At 40.6% G+C, this 16,121-nt stretch overlaps 1 protein-coding gene across 1 annotated transcript in view; it reads right to left on the bottom strand.

The window, feature by feature from the left end:
* LOC122797694 (chymotrypsin-like elastase family member 2A) overlaps nt 1–15,236 on the bottom strand; it is a 96,070-nt gene extending 80,834 nt beyond the window's left edge. Inside the window, exons 1-2 of the mRNA XM_044066228.1 lie at nt 15,178–15,236; nt 14,455–14,591 (exon numbers count right to left, since the gene is read on the bottom strand). Of these exons, the coding sequence (XP_043922163.1) occupies nt 14,455–14,591; nt 15,178–15,236 (196 nt within the window). The remainder of the gene's footprint in view (nt 1–14,454; nt 14,592–15,177) is intronic.
* Nucleotides 15,237–16,121: the final 885 nt, after the last annotated feature.

A 16,121-nucleotide genomic window follows, 5' to 3' on the forward strand; every position in this document is an offset into this window, starting at 1 on the left:
TGCCTGAATGTTTTGGATCATAGCTAAAATGTGTCCTGGACAAGTCCAGTTACTCAGTCGACAAAAGTTAAATAAATAAATAAAATGCCTGTATTTTGAATAGCAGCTGCCTGCCATGGCTGGGGTATTGATGTGGGCTCAGTCTCTAACCCCTATCAGGTGAAACCATCCTCTGCACGGACCCCCATCTGTAACCTGGCCTGCTTCCCTGCTATCTTTGGTAGTGTTTCACTGGACAGGAGTGTCACTTCTTCCTTTGGTGGCATTGCTGGGGTTGAAGAAAAGGTTAAGCAGATGACGGTAGAAGCAGGGGGATCTAAATGACTGGTGTCTAAAAGCTCACATCAGAGGCCCAGACTGTGTCCTCTTATGGCTAAGAAAGTTGCATCACTGCCTGTCCCAAACATCACCACTTCAGGAAGAACATAGTGAAGAGAGTGGTCAGGGTACAGTCTGACATCCCCCTGAGTATCGCACAGGCAGTGTAATATAGAAGGCCATGTCCATCCTAACCCCCATTCTGATGATAACCCCCTTATGTATCACTGCACTTCTCTTTTTGTTGTCGATTCTTCCCCATCACCAATGTTTGCCTTTATGTCTCTAATTCCGCTGTCCCCTAATCCTCTATGTATCAACACCTCCCTGTCAGTCTTGGTCTCTGTTAAGTTTCAGTGTGTGCCCCTGATTCTAAAGATATCCTTTTTACCATACCTTTACCTTCCCTTACACCCTTCTTCACCTTCCCGTCTTAAAAAGGCACCTGTCCCACAAAAAGTATACCTCTCCTCCTTCTCCCCACTCCTGCTCCTGCCTTCCCTGTTTCCCATCTGTATGCTCCTCTGTTTGCTGCCCCTTTTTCTCTACTGTCCTAGACACCAATTTCTACAGCTTTTCATGACAGAAAATAGAGTTTAGCATTGCAATCTGACCTTTACAGTGGAATGCCTGTTTTCCCATATTGTCATGAATGAGCACATGTGCATGTACTGAGAAGTGTGCATTCTCTGTGCTCAGCTATACTCCTCATCACTGTCCCAGTAATAACTGTGCAATTTCTTCCTTTAGAACAGGTCTTGTGACTTGCATGGGTGACATTTGCAAATACCAGCAAACTGTAGTGCGAATTTACACTGAGTTAATTGATAATTAACCTCAGGCCTCATTGCACTATACGACTTAACTGGGGTTGGCATGCCACACTCACGATAATCATGTTTCTGAGTCTCAGGGATAGTGACCTATAGTGTAAGCAGAAGAATGTTATGCAGGTACAGATGGTGGTGGCGAATGGTTATTGAAGGACTGTATCAGGCAGCATGTCTCAGTTTGCCTCTCTGTGCTGACTAACCCAAAAAGTACTTAGCTTCCAGTGTGGTTATAGATCCTTTCTGGCATATCTTATGAAAAAATGTCTAGATAACACAAGAACAGAAGTTACAGGAACCACTGACTGGCCTTTAAGGCAACTGACCACCTCAGCTTGGGAAGATCGGGGCAATAGCAACCATAAATCTAATTTACTATTAGGTAAATTACATAAAACAGGAGAGGAGAGAGGTTGAAAGCCATACATCTGTCTTTGGTAAATTGCGCTCTCAGTTGAAGTAGTAAGGCAGACTGAATACCCTCCAAGAATGCATGTATAATGAGACAGGACGACTATAGTTTACCTCTCAGGGGTAATAAAAATTTGATTTAGAAATGCCACATAAATTTAACTAAGGGTTTGATAAATCCAGTGCCTAGAATCTTAGTAGCAATTAGTGAACGATAGTAAACAATACCTTTTACTATAAACCACATACATCTGGAGGAATTAGGCATATTAGTGTTTCAAGCTGTGCTGTAGCAGACTATGTTACTAGTGAAAGGGGAGTGTAGTGACCAGCAAGAATGACTCGAGTGTGGAAATAATATCTCTGTCATGTGACTTGATATGCATGAGTTTGGAAGAAGGAAGCAAGGAAGGCCAATCAAATGACACTACAGTGTTAAATAAGAATTTATCTGCAAAGGGGCTTCAGATGCATCAGAACATTTATACATTTTATTTGAAAGGAAGGGTATAGAAATGCAGCTTGAATACAGCATTGTATGTGATTTTAAACTTGTAACAGTAAAGTGTCTGTAGAACCTACTAAACCATTTCAAATGGTCTTCCTGGTGAAGTGTAATCCATAGTAAGCCATAAGAATGTAAGCGAGAAAGTCTAAATATCAAAGTACTATACAACTTTATGTCAGTGACAATTAATCCACCCCTCCTATTAATTTTGGTTTGCAGACTTTTTTCATTTCTAGACTTCTATGAAAAGAATAGAGACTTCTTAATAACTGAAATTCTCCATTTATAGTTCTGTAGGGATTTATAAAGTGTTAAAACATTTGGGAATAGCATAATTTTCATGACTATGATTCAGTTTATACTTAATGTTGTATGCACAAAGTAGCTGTACTCAGCATAAAATATAACATACGTTTTGGTCAACACTTCACAACTGTCAGAGGAGTATTCAGATGCCATCAAAGTTAAACAGTGGTTACATATGTTTCAAGCTACTTAAATAAGCACAACAATAGTTAATCAGTAGATGACTTGCAGAAATAATTGTCAGACATTACAAGAGCCACTTAAATTGGACAGATGCTACAAATGAGTACCCAAATTAAGTTCACTATAAAATATAGGTTAAGTTCAGCTTTAAAATGCAGGTTATATCCAAGGGTGTAGCCAGGCATACTCTTTGTACTCTACAGAGTACATTTTTTTTCTGAGCACCAGTAGAAACATTGGAGCCTTATCAGGTCATATGATTGCCTCTGTTAAGATGTTTATAGCTTAGTTACAGAGATGACTGATTGTAACAAACAATACTTCTAACAAACGAAAAACTACCAAAGAAGAAAAAGCTGTATTACCACATCCAAAAAACCAATGACTTATATTCCAAACGAATATCTGTTTAATTCCACTGCATGTAGAATAATACTTCTAACAGTTTTTGACCGAGCAGCTAAAAATGGTATGCACATTAAGTGTGTGTGGGGGGCAACAGCTTGATTGATGTACCCATTTTTAAATGTCATGTGTGTTGGGGGTAGCAATAAGAGCTTGAGAGTTCAAAATGGAATTCACTGACTACACCCCTGGTTCTATCACCTATTAACGAACAAACATGACATCAAAGAGCAGAAAATGGTGGTAAAAAATAATGCCCAAAAATGTGTAACTTCACATGGTACAACTTTAGAAGTATGTAATGATTGTTAGTTTAGATGCAGACATTGGCAGAAACTGGTTTTAGACTCTGATAAAAATGTTTGATTTTTTTCCCTAATTTACTGCTTTCTGCACTTTATTTAAACTGTATTTGCTTTACTATTGCTACGCACGCAAGTGTACTAGATTGCACTGCATTTGAATTGTTTTACTGCTGTTTTAGCTGCTTTTATAAATAAAAAAAAGTTCTAAGCTTGTTTCCCGCCTTTCTTGTAACTAATCTAGTCCAGATACAGATTTGCTGTATCCAGAACTGTTTGTAAGCTTCTGATCCCCCCAGCTTTTCTTTGTTGGAGGGAAGCCTTCTAGCTTATCAGTGGGAGTGGTAAGCACTAGGTAGCCTATCTTCAAGAAGAGGAGTGGTTTCTGGCCCAGAAATTGTAGTTTATTGGCCTTTTGGGCAGTTTTTCCATCCCTTTCAACTTTCTGGTTTAAAAGCCTGTGTTTGCACTTGTTCCCCGCCTTTCCTGTAACTAGTCTAGTCCAGATACAGATTTGCTGTATCCAGGATGTTTGTAAGCTTCTGAGCCTCCCAAGTCTTTCTATGTTGGAGGGAAGCCTTCTAGCTTATCAGTGGGAGTGGTAAGCACTAGGTAGCCTATCTACCACAAGAGGAGTGATTTCTGGCCCAGAAATTGTAGTTTATTGGCTGTTTGGGCAGTTTTTTCATTCCTTATATCTTTCTGGTTTAAAAGCCTGCTTTTACGTGGGTTTACACTTGCTTAAGATCTGCCTAGCAGTGCCAAGCTGAGGTAAACTATTACTGGTGCCTGAAAGTCTGCTCTTGAGGTTTTTCCCTTGAATCTTGCTAATTCTTTCTCTCTTGAACTTCAAATAGCTTAATCACTTTGCACTTCAACAGGTTTTTGTAGCTATTATTGTACCATACCTAAGTGCCATCAGCACTAGTTGTTCTTCAAGGAAATAGCTCCAGTTCTTAGTAGTTATGACCACCCCTGCTGGCATGATTAAAGGGCAGCTCCCAGTACTTTCTCCTATTAACCTGGTGCACTTGGGCATTCTGAGGCATGGTAGCAAATGCCTCATGAACACAGACAACCCTCTCCTCTTACCTCCCAACACTCAGACTTGTGAAAGATGCACTCATATCACCAAATTGGAAGCTATACACTCTTCAGCCAAGACCGGACTAGCTGTTCAGGAGAAGGTCAACACCTGCACCACACCACATGGAACACATAGCCCTCCAGAACACCAACCATCACATCTCTCACATAAAAACACAAACCATGCACCCACCTTCGTGGAGGCTCTCATTTGAAATTTATCCAAACAACAGAGACCTCCAAGACAGAAACACAGCACAATCCACAGAACACATAGTTCACCTCCACAGTCTGCCCCTCAACCTAAACCCCTAAGGCTAAGCACCTTGCTCAATACACTAATCATAGTTGACTCAATAGTGAGGCACCCAGATGTCCCACTCACTAGGTTGAATAAGGAGAAGGTAACAGTCAGCTGTCTATCAAGTGCAAGAATCTGACACATAACACACACACTCAGGTCACTCCACAACAAGTACAAGTATGACTCTGTTATTGTCCATGTGGGTGTGAATGACCAGAGATGCACCTCCCTGGACTACATGAAAATATGAAGACATGGTAGAGCTGTCGGATTATATGGCCCAAGGCAGGTATGACCCTAGCCCTGAGCAATATCCTACTGTCACCCAGAATGATATCACAGTACAAACAAAAATGATTGACGTCAACAATTGGATACGTTTCTGATGTCATTCTAAGGGGATCCAGTATCTGTCTGCTTGGGGTGACATGATTAACAAACCTCGATGCTTTGCCAGAGATGGCCTGCATCTGTCACCCCTGGGTTTTCAGGTACTGGCCAAGACTCTTGCCATCCCTACAGTGCCTTTTTAGGTGGTGTTCCAAACACCAAATTACCACTGTAACAGCTATAAATAAATGCAATCTGAGGGTCATGCTGCTCAGTGCTAGAAGTTTAAATCTCAAGATGCACTCGCTTGAAGCACTCCTCAAAAATGGAGAGCATCAACATTAGTGCTCTAATAGAGACCTGGTTTAAAGTGACAGAAAGCACCCCTCCACTACCAGGTGATAACTCATTCCACACCTTTCAGTCCCAAAACATGGACTGTAGCTCCAAAAGCGGTGGTTTCTCCTTATTCATAAAGGATATGCACGCACCTCCAGACTAGTAGCCCAGCATAATGCATCTGAGATACTTCAGGTACAACTAACATTGGGTAAGATGGCGATCCTGGTCATAGCCTGCTATAGGTCCCTAACCATGTCCTTGGACTCTAACTTCATGTTCCTAAGCACCCTGGAATCTATCAAGGTCCAACCCAACACTCTCATACTAGGAGGCTTGAACTACCCCTCCATCAATCGTGAGTACTACTCAAGCACCAATACACTGGCCCAACGCTTCCTGGAATTCATCAGTTCCAATGCCCTGGACCAGCTCATTCTGACCCCCACTAGAGGAGCCAACATATTTGACCTGGTTATTACTAACATGGGCAACTGTTGCTCTACACCAGTAGTCAATCCCTCCCTGGTTAGATCTGACCATAAACTAATCACCACAGAAATCCACATCTCACCCACATCCTCCGCAAAGGTAACCACCTTGAAAAACTTCTCCAAAGCTGACTTTGGGCTCCTAAAAACAGAGGTAGCTAACTTCCCTGAACCCATGCCAATGGCAAATAGCTGCATGACAAAAAATGGGACCAGATGGTGTCCCAGGCTGTGTCTTGCATGAACTACAGAACAAACTAACCCCCCCCCACCTAAACACGCTGTTCAACTTCAGCCTATCCACAGGCTACATGCCCATAGAATGGCACACAGCAATGGTTATTTCTTTCCACAAAGGAGGGGCCACAACTGACCCTAGTAACTATCACCCCATAAGCCTGACTAGCCTGGTCTGCAAGGCTATGGAGTGCACTGTCATGGAACTCATTAACAAAGACATTGGGAACCTCCAAACACTTGACCTGACCCAGTTCGGCTTTGGTAAGGGCAGGTCATGCCTACTAAACCTAGCTGACTTTTTCAAGACAGTCACCTAAGCCACAGATGAGGGAAAGGTGGTTCACACAGCCTACCTTGACCTCGCCAAGGCTTTCAACACCATTCCCCACTCGGGTATTACAGAAAAACTCACCAGCCTGAACATAAACCCCTACGTCACGTGATAGGTTGCCAACTGGCTTACAGACAGAACTCACATGGTAAGAATAGCAGGCTCCAGGTCCAACTCTAAACCAGTCACAAGTGGTTTCCCACAAGGCTCGGCCCTGGGACCCCTACTGTTTGGCATATACTTCTCAGAAGTACAGGCAAACACAGGAGGACTATGACTAACCAAATTTGCCAATGACTGCAAACTGGGAGTCATCATTGATGCTCTGGCTGACACGGACATCCTCCAAAAGGGCCTTACTGAGACAGACACCTGGTGTTAAAGTCATGGCCTTAAGCTAAATGCCAAAAAATGCATAGCCATCCCGTTTGGGAAAAACAAAACACCCACAAATTACCCCATAGGTGGCAGCCCCCTTAATACAGAAGAGGTAATAAGAGATCTGGGGACCCATGTAGACAGTAATCTCTCCTTTGACAATCACATTGCCAAAGTAGTTAGGAAATCCTTCTATGTGACCCATCTAATTACTAAAGGGTTTGCATCTAGAAATAAAGAGGTTATAGTGCCCCTTTACTCGTTACTCATTAGACCCATCATAGAATACAATGCCCCATTTGGGATGTACCTCACAAGATACTTCCAACAGCTGGAAAGACCACAAAAGTACCTCACCAAGAGGATTATTGGCCTCAAACATATGTCCTATGCAGCCCGACTGAAAAAACTCCGGCTGTACTCAGTGGCATATCACTTACTTAGAGGTGATCTCTGCCTGACTTACAAAACCATGTCCGACTCAGAATTGATGGACATGCTCCACCTAAAGAAATCCAAGTCACTGCAAGCCACGTGCTCTAGTGAGCTAAACCTCGCCACAACAATAAATAGAACAGGCTGGAGGGATAGATTCCTGTCACAGAGACTCCCCATGTTTTGGAACAAAATTCCAAACTACATTAGGCAGAGCCCCTCATTAACACTCTTCAAGAGAGACCTTGATGAGTGGATGTGTAACAGAAAATATACCCCTGGGATCACTTTATTGGTTCTGCTTGACAGAGGATCAGTTAATCACTGAGGCGGAGAAAGCCGACACACTCTGGCTAGGCTTATAAATGCCCTCAGGCAGATAGCCTAGGACCTACCTATGAACCTATGAACCTATGACTGCCGAGTCATACACCAGTGCACTGTACGAACATGTACATAAATGCATGGAACTAGCCATACCCAACAGGACCAAGACGCTCTCCTCCAAAAAAAGGAAGCCAATTTGGTGGTCCCCTGCCATTAATAAACTCTACAACAGTAGGAAGAAACTGTTGCAGAAAAAGATGAAGTCCCAAAACTGGAAAAACTCCCTTATTAGCCTCAAGAAAAAGTTGAGATCCCTCATCAAATCCTTTAAAGCCAGCTATGAAGGCAGAATTGGTCAGACAATAAAAACAATCACAAAGCCTTTTATAGTTATACCAAGAACCTCCAAGGCAATACTCAGATTTGCTTTGGTTTACTGCACAATGGTACCTCCTATACTGAGCCAACAGATATTGCCAACACACTGGCCGACAGATTCAGTGCCAACTTTACCCCTCTCTTCCCTACAAAGGACCAATCACAATACCAGAAGAATGCCAGGCACCCAGCATTACTGCAGCACTGGTTAAAGCTGCATTGTTCAAGGCCAAGAATACACCTGCCATGGAACCTGATAATATCCCTGGCTGTGTTCTACATGAACTACAAAGTGAACTGGCACCACATCTGTGTGCCCTGTTCAGTCATAGCCTCACCTCAGGCTTTGCCCCTACTGAATGGCACACTACTACAGTCATCCCTCTCCATTAAGGGGGAGTGACTACAGACCCTGGGCATTATTGCCCCATTAGTCTGATGAGTCTGATATGTAAAACTGTGGAGCGCATCATGATGGCTCTGATTAACAAAGATATAGGAAATCTCCAAACTCTAGAACCCACGTAATTTACCTTTGTGAAAGGGAGATCACACCTGCTCAACCTGGTTGGCTTCTTTGAGTCAGTCACTAGGGCTGTGGATGAAGGTAAGGCAGTGCATACAGCCCACCTTGATCTGGCTAAGGCCTTTGATAACATTCCTCACTCAGGAATTATTGATAAACTCACCAAACTAGGCATCAACCCCTATATCACTAGGTGGGTTGCAAATTGGCTCACAGATAAAACACACAGTGTGAAAGTAGTAGACTCCAAGTCAGACTGCCAACCAGTCACGAGTGGAGTCCCACAGGGATTGGTCCAGGGTCCTCTCCTGTTCAGCATCTACTTCTCAAAAGTCTATGTCAACACGAAGGGACTCTGGCTGACCAAGTTCGCAGACAACTGCAAGCTGGAAGCCATTATTAACTCCCCAAGTGATGCAGATATTACAGAGAAAGGCCTCACTGAGACCATTGACTGTTGTCAAAACCAAGGCCTTAAGCTTAATGCCAACAAATGTGTCATCATCCCCTTTGGTAAAAACTCAGTTCCCACTAATTACTGCATCGATGGGAGCCCACTGAACACTGAAGGCGTTATAAGAGATCTGGGGATGCAGGTTGACAGCAACCTCTCCTTTGACCACCACATTGCCACTGTGGTCAGAAAGTCCTGTTGTGTGGCACATCTCATTACCAAGGTTTCTGCATCCAGGAAGAAAGAGGACATCATCTCTCTGTCTATTCTTCCCTCATTAGACCAATCATTGAGTATAATGCCCCATTTGGCTTGTACCTCACTAGACACTTGAAGCAGCTGGGGAGGCCACAGAAGTATCTCAAGAAGAGGATCCTAGGCTTTAAACACATGTTCCAACATGCACAGACTCAAAAGACTCCAGCTATTCTGTGTCTCTTATCGCCTACTTAGAAGCGATCTTTGCTTAACTTACAAAGCCATGTCTGATCCAGCTTTGTTAGAAATGTTACATGTAAAGAAATCCCAATCCCTCCACACCACATGTTCCAGAGACCTCAACCTCATTACCACAGTCAACAGAACATGCTAGAGGGTCAGGTTCCTCACCCAGAGATTGCCCATGCTCTGGAATAGACTTCTCATACATGTCAAGCAGAGCACCTTGCTGTCCCTCTTCAAGAGAAATCTTGATGAGTGGATGGATAATACAAAGTTCACTCCAGGGTCACTCCAGTGGCCCTACTTGATAGAAGCACTGGGATCTAACATCGGGGGCATGATGCCAGGGCACTTCTATGGGCTAGGCTTGTAACGGCGCCTGGGCTATTAGCCTAGTACACACCTATGAACCCATGAACCTAAGTAATCATACAAGCATTTATTTTCTGGTAAAAGTAGTACAAGATATCGAATACAGTACCCAAAGTTCTGACAATAGAAAAGAATAATAAGAGAAAATATGTCATTAAAGAAACAATGTAAGTATTTCTTACCTGTTCATAGCCTTCATTGCCAAATAAATGAGCAATAGTTTTGTGCATTTTCCTTTAGGCAATACAAGTGTATATTTTAAATGAAATTTGCATTTAAAGCTCTATATAATAAAAATGAGGCAAGTTTAGGATTTATTGCATTTTAACAGCTCAGTATATTTCTTTTCCTGACTCATACTTACCGAGACTCAAATGATAAGCTCCAAGTGCCTTTACATGCATTCCTACTTTGGTAATTGCACAAGATCTACAGTGACTTCACTAGTCTCTCAATCATTCCTACTGACTCCTGTAACTAGATCTCACCACAGTGGCTCATAAATTGCATCCATTAAAAATGTTTTGGAAAAAAATATGTCATTCTGTTGCAAATTGCTCTCTACTCTCCATGTGCTCATGTCATGCTCTTCACTATCAAACTTGTACTATTACCTGTGTGAAAACCTAACTCATCCCATCAGCCTGCTCCTCCAAAAAGTGATGGTACACATCTCAGTTTATTCCAAAAACTAAAATATATGTTCTTCATTAGAGTTGTAGCTCTTATAAGTTAGCATCTGAGGCTAGCACTCTATCAACCTTCACCCTTTCTATGGCTGCACCGGCAACATTAATGGGGCCCCCCTGGTAGCACAGGACCCTTAGTGGGTTCCTAGGATGCCTTATACTAATCCAGCTCTGTGTCTGGCCCATTGCAATGATTCTGCCCATTTCTGTAAGAGATGGTCATAGTACAGCTAACAGTCAGGTAGCTATCATTGGGTTTTCCTGCCAAGCTTCAGACTTGGTGGTTGACATGCACTTTTGCCAAATTGAAGGCTAGTTATGCCTTCACTGAAGCACAGGCATGCTCCCACACATTCATTGACAGCTACTGCATGAATGCAGCTAAACAAGATCAAGTGCACATTCCCATCCTATATACTGAATGCAGAATATCCATCCTGCACTGGGTGTCAACACTACAGTGGACAAGCAAGACTGGTACCCAGTCCAAGATGGGTGAACTAGAAAAGGCCATTTGCTTCCACTCACCATTACTGACTACTCTAGTGTCTGGGTCACTCATTAATCTTAGATCATCTGTGCCACACTTAGAGCTATATAACTTTATACTACAGAACTGAGTTAAAGCTGTTTATATATATCTATATATATATATATATATATATATATATATATATATATATATATATATATATTTATATAAACACACACACACACACACACACACTTATAAAGTTTACTATCAAAATGTCGTATGACTGAAAAGTCGAAAGTCTTGGTTCCAAGTTTCTGTAAAGTCGATCTGTAAATGTTCAAATCCACAACAGTGAATGCTAGTGCACATAAACTGTGGTGAGTTTGACATTTTGATTGGAGATTGCGCTACAGTGGGACTGGGAAATTTACCCTTTTCCTTACTGTAGTGAGATCTCAGAGTATATATATATATATATATATATATATATATATATATATATATATATATATATATATATATATATATATATATTTACTTATTTATTTACAGGGGGTGTGAGGGGTGCAGCGGGGCTTGTCCCCCTGCAAAACATTAGTAGAAAATCACTGGAAGTCCAGGTAAGCTGGGTAATGTCGATAATGTTGACTTTCAAATTATTGACATTACCACTGTCATTATTTTAAGTAGTCAATGTTTGCATTTTTTGATGTTTTTTTTTTTTGAGTAAGTCATTACTTGCATGTGTGTTTCATAATTTTGATAGTAAACCTATATATAATTTTGCACCCCCCCTTTGTGTGCCCTCTAGCTAACCATCAATTGCTCTAGGTATCGCCCATTGCTCCCATTTACCTTAATGTCCCATGTACTACACCCCCCATGGGGGGGGGGCACTGAAGTGGATTTGCTAACATCATTGCATATTCTGTCCTGAATGTCAGGGGATTTTTGTAAATTCTAACTGGGCAGAGCTACTGGTGTCGTGGTATCACTACACACAGTAATAATGATCTCTACCTCCCCATTTCATGAATTTGCAATGTCAGTTCTCTGTGAGACTACAGCCCTGTCCATTCTGCCAGGGCATAACAGATCACAGATAGAAACCATACCCTCCTAGTGGGAGTGAGCAAGCAAATAAACACTCTTTTCCAACCTCCATGTGGCTCCCTCAGCACCCAAGCAACTAATCAAACTCAGATCAGCTGATGGCAGTCAAGGCGCTGTCTCTATACCATAGAACAAGGCTTGTTGAGGCTGTTTGCAAAACTATTATAATATTCTTTTTCTGCTAAACGTATTATTTTAATAGCTTTACCACAGTGCTCACTACTGCATTTATACCGCACCAGTATATATGTTTGGATGCATTGCTTAATGTGTAGTATGGAACAATGTCTGAGTTCATAAGGCTATTATCCCATTCCAAACTAGCATGGATCATATTTATTTCAATGTAGTTGAATTATAGGTGAATTTCTTGACATCTTTGTCTCAACCACCTAATAATGTGCTTACAAATCATAACCCTATATAGTGATCTCAAACTTTAACTGCAGTACTCAACTTAAGTACTTTTTTGATTGCTCTTACAGTAGTCATGGGACAAGATATCTAACAAAATAATGTTGAATTTTGACTTCTATGATGCAGTTTTTTTTTTTATGTCGAAGTTCTAATTCAGTAACTATTCTAATACCCTGACCTTTGAATAGTCTTGTGAATGCATTAAGATACCATCTGTTCCATTTAGTTAAATTAGCACAAGGACCTAAACTGTGTTATATTTGTTACTGCACTGGTATTGTTAATCCAGATTTCAGATGTGATATCCATATTTCGATTCTCAGTTCAAAGAAAACGTTTTGAGGGTAACCATGTTTGCACCAAACAATGCTTATTTTCACCTCAGTGTTAGCTAGTATTTATTTGCCAATATTTTTGGTGTATTTCCCTCAGATCGAAAACAGGGACTACACAGATGGAAATATTCATCTTGACTCCATGAACGTCCTGGTGTGACCAGTATTTTCCTTATGCAGCAGAGCAGGATGGCGGGTACACATTTCATGTCAGGAAGACAGACATTTAATCCCTTCCTTATGATAGCAAGTTGTTAGGCACAATACTGTAACACCTGTGCTGTTCAAGAAAATGATAAGCTCTGTAAGCATGTTCATTTTTTTCTTTGCCAAAGAAAATACTGGATAGCACAACCATGTCCTCTGGCATGTTGTGTGTAGACCACAGCACAGCATTATCCTCTGGCATATTGTGTGTAGACCACAGCACAGCCATATCCTCTGGCATATTGTGTGTAGACCACAGCACAGCCATATCCTCTGGCATATTGTGTGTAGACCACAGCACAGCCATATCCTCTGGCATATTGTTTGCAGACCACCTCAGACATTTGACCTTTGTGAACTATGATCATCTGTTATTCTGATATAACTTTAATAACAACAGAGATAAATGAATAAATGTAATGATACCATACAAAACCACTACCTTCAAAACATTCAGCTTATTTCATAACTTCTCTGATCTCTTATAAAGCAGTTTTTTATTTGTTTGTTTGCTTGTTTGCTTGCTTGTGCGTTTCTTTGTTTCCTTTCTTCAAGCAGAGTTCTGCTATTTAAGTGTGATTATTTTAATTGTTTGTACTGCTGATAATGCCCTAGACTATAGATGGGTGAAAGTGCTAAGTCTGTGGATGTTAACTTTATTTCCTGGATTAACATGAGTTCCACTAATGCTGCAGTCTATGGTGTTTGTTTTTTGTTTTTTCCTTGGTTTACCAGAGTTCTGTAAAATATTTGAACTTTTTAGTGAGCATAAATCTAAAATGACCTACTTTTTTCACAAGAACTGAATGTGAAACTATTTTATTATGAGTGCCTTACCCTTTCTTCAAGAACAGAAGAGGTTATTTTTTTCTCTTGTATGTTCCTCTTCTAGAAAGTTAATGCACAATGGCTGTGCAGGGTTGTTTTTTTATCTCACACTAACATAGAAGAATGGGAGTCAGTTTCTTTGTAAGAAAAGTACTTGCATGTTACTTTGTGTCCTTGATACATTTTAAAAATGATTATTCTGACCTACATCTGTTGGTGTGCTTGAATAAAAGCCCTGACTACAATCCATGCAACTCTGTTTTGACTATTGTCCCTAGAATCTCCAGGATGCGGTGTGGGGAGACTGGGCATGCCTTTCCTGGGTATAATGGGTGGTATAGCTCCCATGATGTTGTAGTTTCCTAGAGGGTGGGGAGACAAGCAAAGAAGTAACCTGAGAGTGCATTTGTCTCAAAAAACATGTGAGCAGCAGCCTCTTTCATAGGTGAACAGAGGTGTGCACTCCAGAGTGATGCTGGTCAAACATCCTCTATCCAGGAGGGAGAAAAGGCTCAGAGCAGGAAGCACTCTGATGGCTGCCTGTAAGTTGACACCTGTGATTGACTCTCACACAGAAAGGAACAATGCCTGCCTAACCTATGAACCTATGAACCTATGCCAAGGGCATGGGAGAGCTGATGGTCAGTAATCAATGAAGGAAAAAAATGTAAAAAAAAGAAATAAAAAATACTTACACTGAGTCTTTCCCCAGCCAGTGATATAGCAAGGATGATCCTTGGGAAGAATAACATTTTTGTCTGGCAAGTTTGCTGGCTTGATAAACTGATTATATGTGGCTGGGGGTTTCAGTTGCAGTAAGGCAATATCATTCCTAGAGTTAAAAAAAGAACAGCAATGCACATTCAGGAGAGCTTAAAAAACTGAATATTTCAACTTAGCCATATCTTATTCAACTACAATATATGTTAAAATATGATTTTCTTTTTCAATGTGTTATATTAAATGCTACTAATTATGAATAGATATTCAGTTATGAGGTCTAGTAAATATGAACCATAGATTTTAATAGTATATAAAGACTTCTTTATCCTCATAGAGTTCTGATTTCCTGGACAGTTTATTTCTTTTTTATCCTAGTCCTCATAAGAATTGACTCATCCCTGCTCTAGCCATTCTCAAATTCTGATGTAGTTCTTATTGGTACAAGTATTTCATGACAGTCCCAGCTCTCTTTCATCCTACCTATGAAATAGTGCTTTCCTGTATCTCTAATGAACTGCCTGACTTCCATCTTCAAAATCATTTGTCTTATTTACTTACACGCCTTTTTTAAAGATTGCATCCACTTTTCTTTATTCCTCCGATGCAAAGCTTATACCATGTCTATCTTGTATTACATTTATTTTACATTGTTTGAAAGTGAACAGAGAAAGCCTATCTTTGTTTTAACATTCTACCTCCCCTCCTTGTTTTCATCATCCATTCTTTCTTCCTTTGCCCATGCCATCATAAACATGTCTACAAAGGTTTAGTCTTTAATATTTCTTCTTTTAACTTAACTATGGAACAGCTCAGTTTACATAACAAAGGTATATCATTTATTCCTGCCAGGAGGGCTGATCCTGCAAAAATGTTAAAAGATTTAAGACTTTTGGGTAGGAATCTCTCTCTAAAATGTACTTTTTCTGCAGGCAACACCAGTATATATAAAACCAAGCCTGTATGTATAGTCAACCTAGTACTTTCATTCCAGCTACACCCATAGGTATTCAACGTTTTATTGATGCATGTGAGATTGCTTTTAGGGAGCTGAATGCTCTATCTGTTTGTAACATGTCATTTTATAATCTGACTACTGGAGAGTACAGAACTTTGCAAGATTTAAAAAGCCTACATTCATTGATCATTAAACAGGCCGACAAAGGAGGCGGCATTGTTGTTTTAGATAAAGATTTATATGTTACACACATGGAGAAACTGTTACTTGATACTATCACATATCAACATATTTCTAAATCTATGGTGAATGCCATCATAGATAAAGTTTCTTTTCTAATTTTTGACTTGTTAATAACTAATTTGATTGATGATTGACTTTTGAAGTATTTTAATGTTCATAAGCCTGTTGTTCCCAGGATATATGGTCTACCTAAAATTCACAAGGACTTGTTATTTCCACCTATGAGACCTACTGTTTCAGGTAGTGGCTGGTGTACTGAGCCCCTCTCCATATATGTAGAAGGGACTTTACATGGTTTTCTGGACAACTGTTACACAATTTTAAAGGACACTAAGATGTTCTTACAGTGGTTACATAATAGGATGGAGACGATAGATAGAGATGAGAAATTTGTTCTTGTGACTATGGACATAGAATCTCTGTTTACCAGTATACCAAATG

This window comes from Protopterus annectens, chromosome 3.part1, assembly GCF_019279795.1.
Source record: "Protopterus annectens isolate FY-2018-M chromosome 3.part1, PAN1.0, whole genome shotgun sequence".
Taxonomy (NCBI): domain Eukaryota; kingdom Metazoa; phylum Chordata; order Ceratodontiformes; family Protopteridae; genus Protopterus; species Protopterus annectens.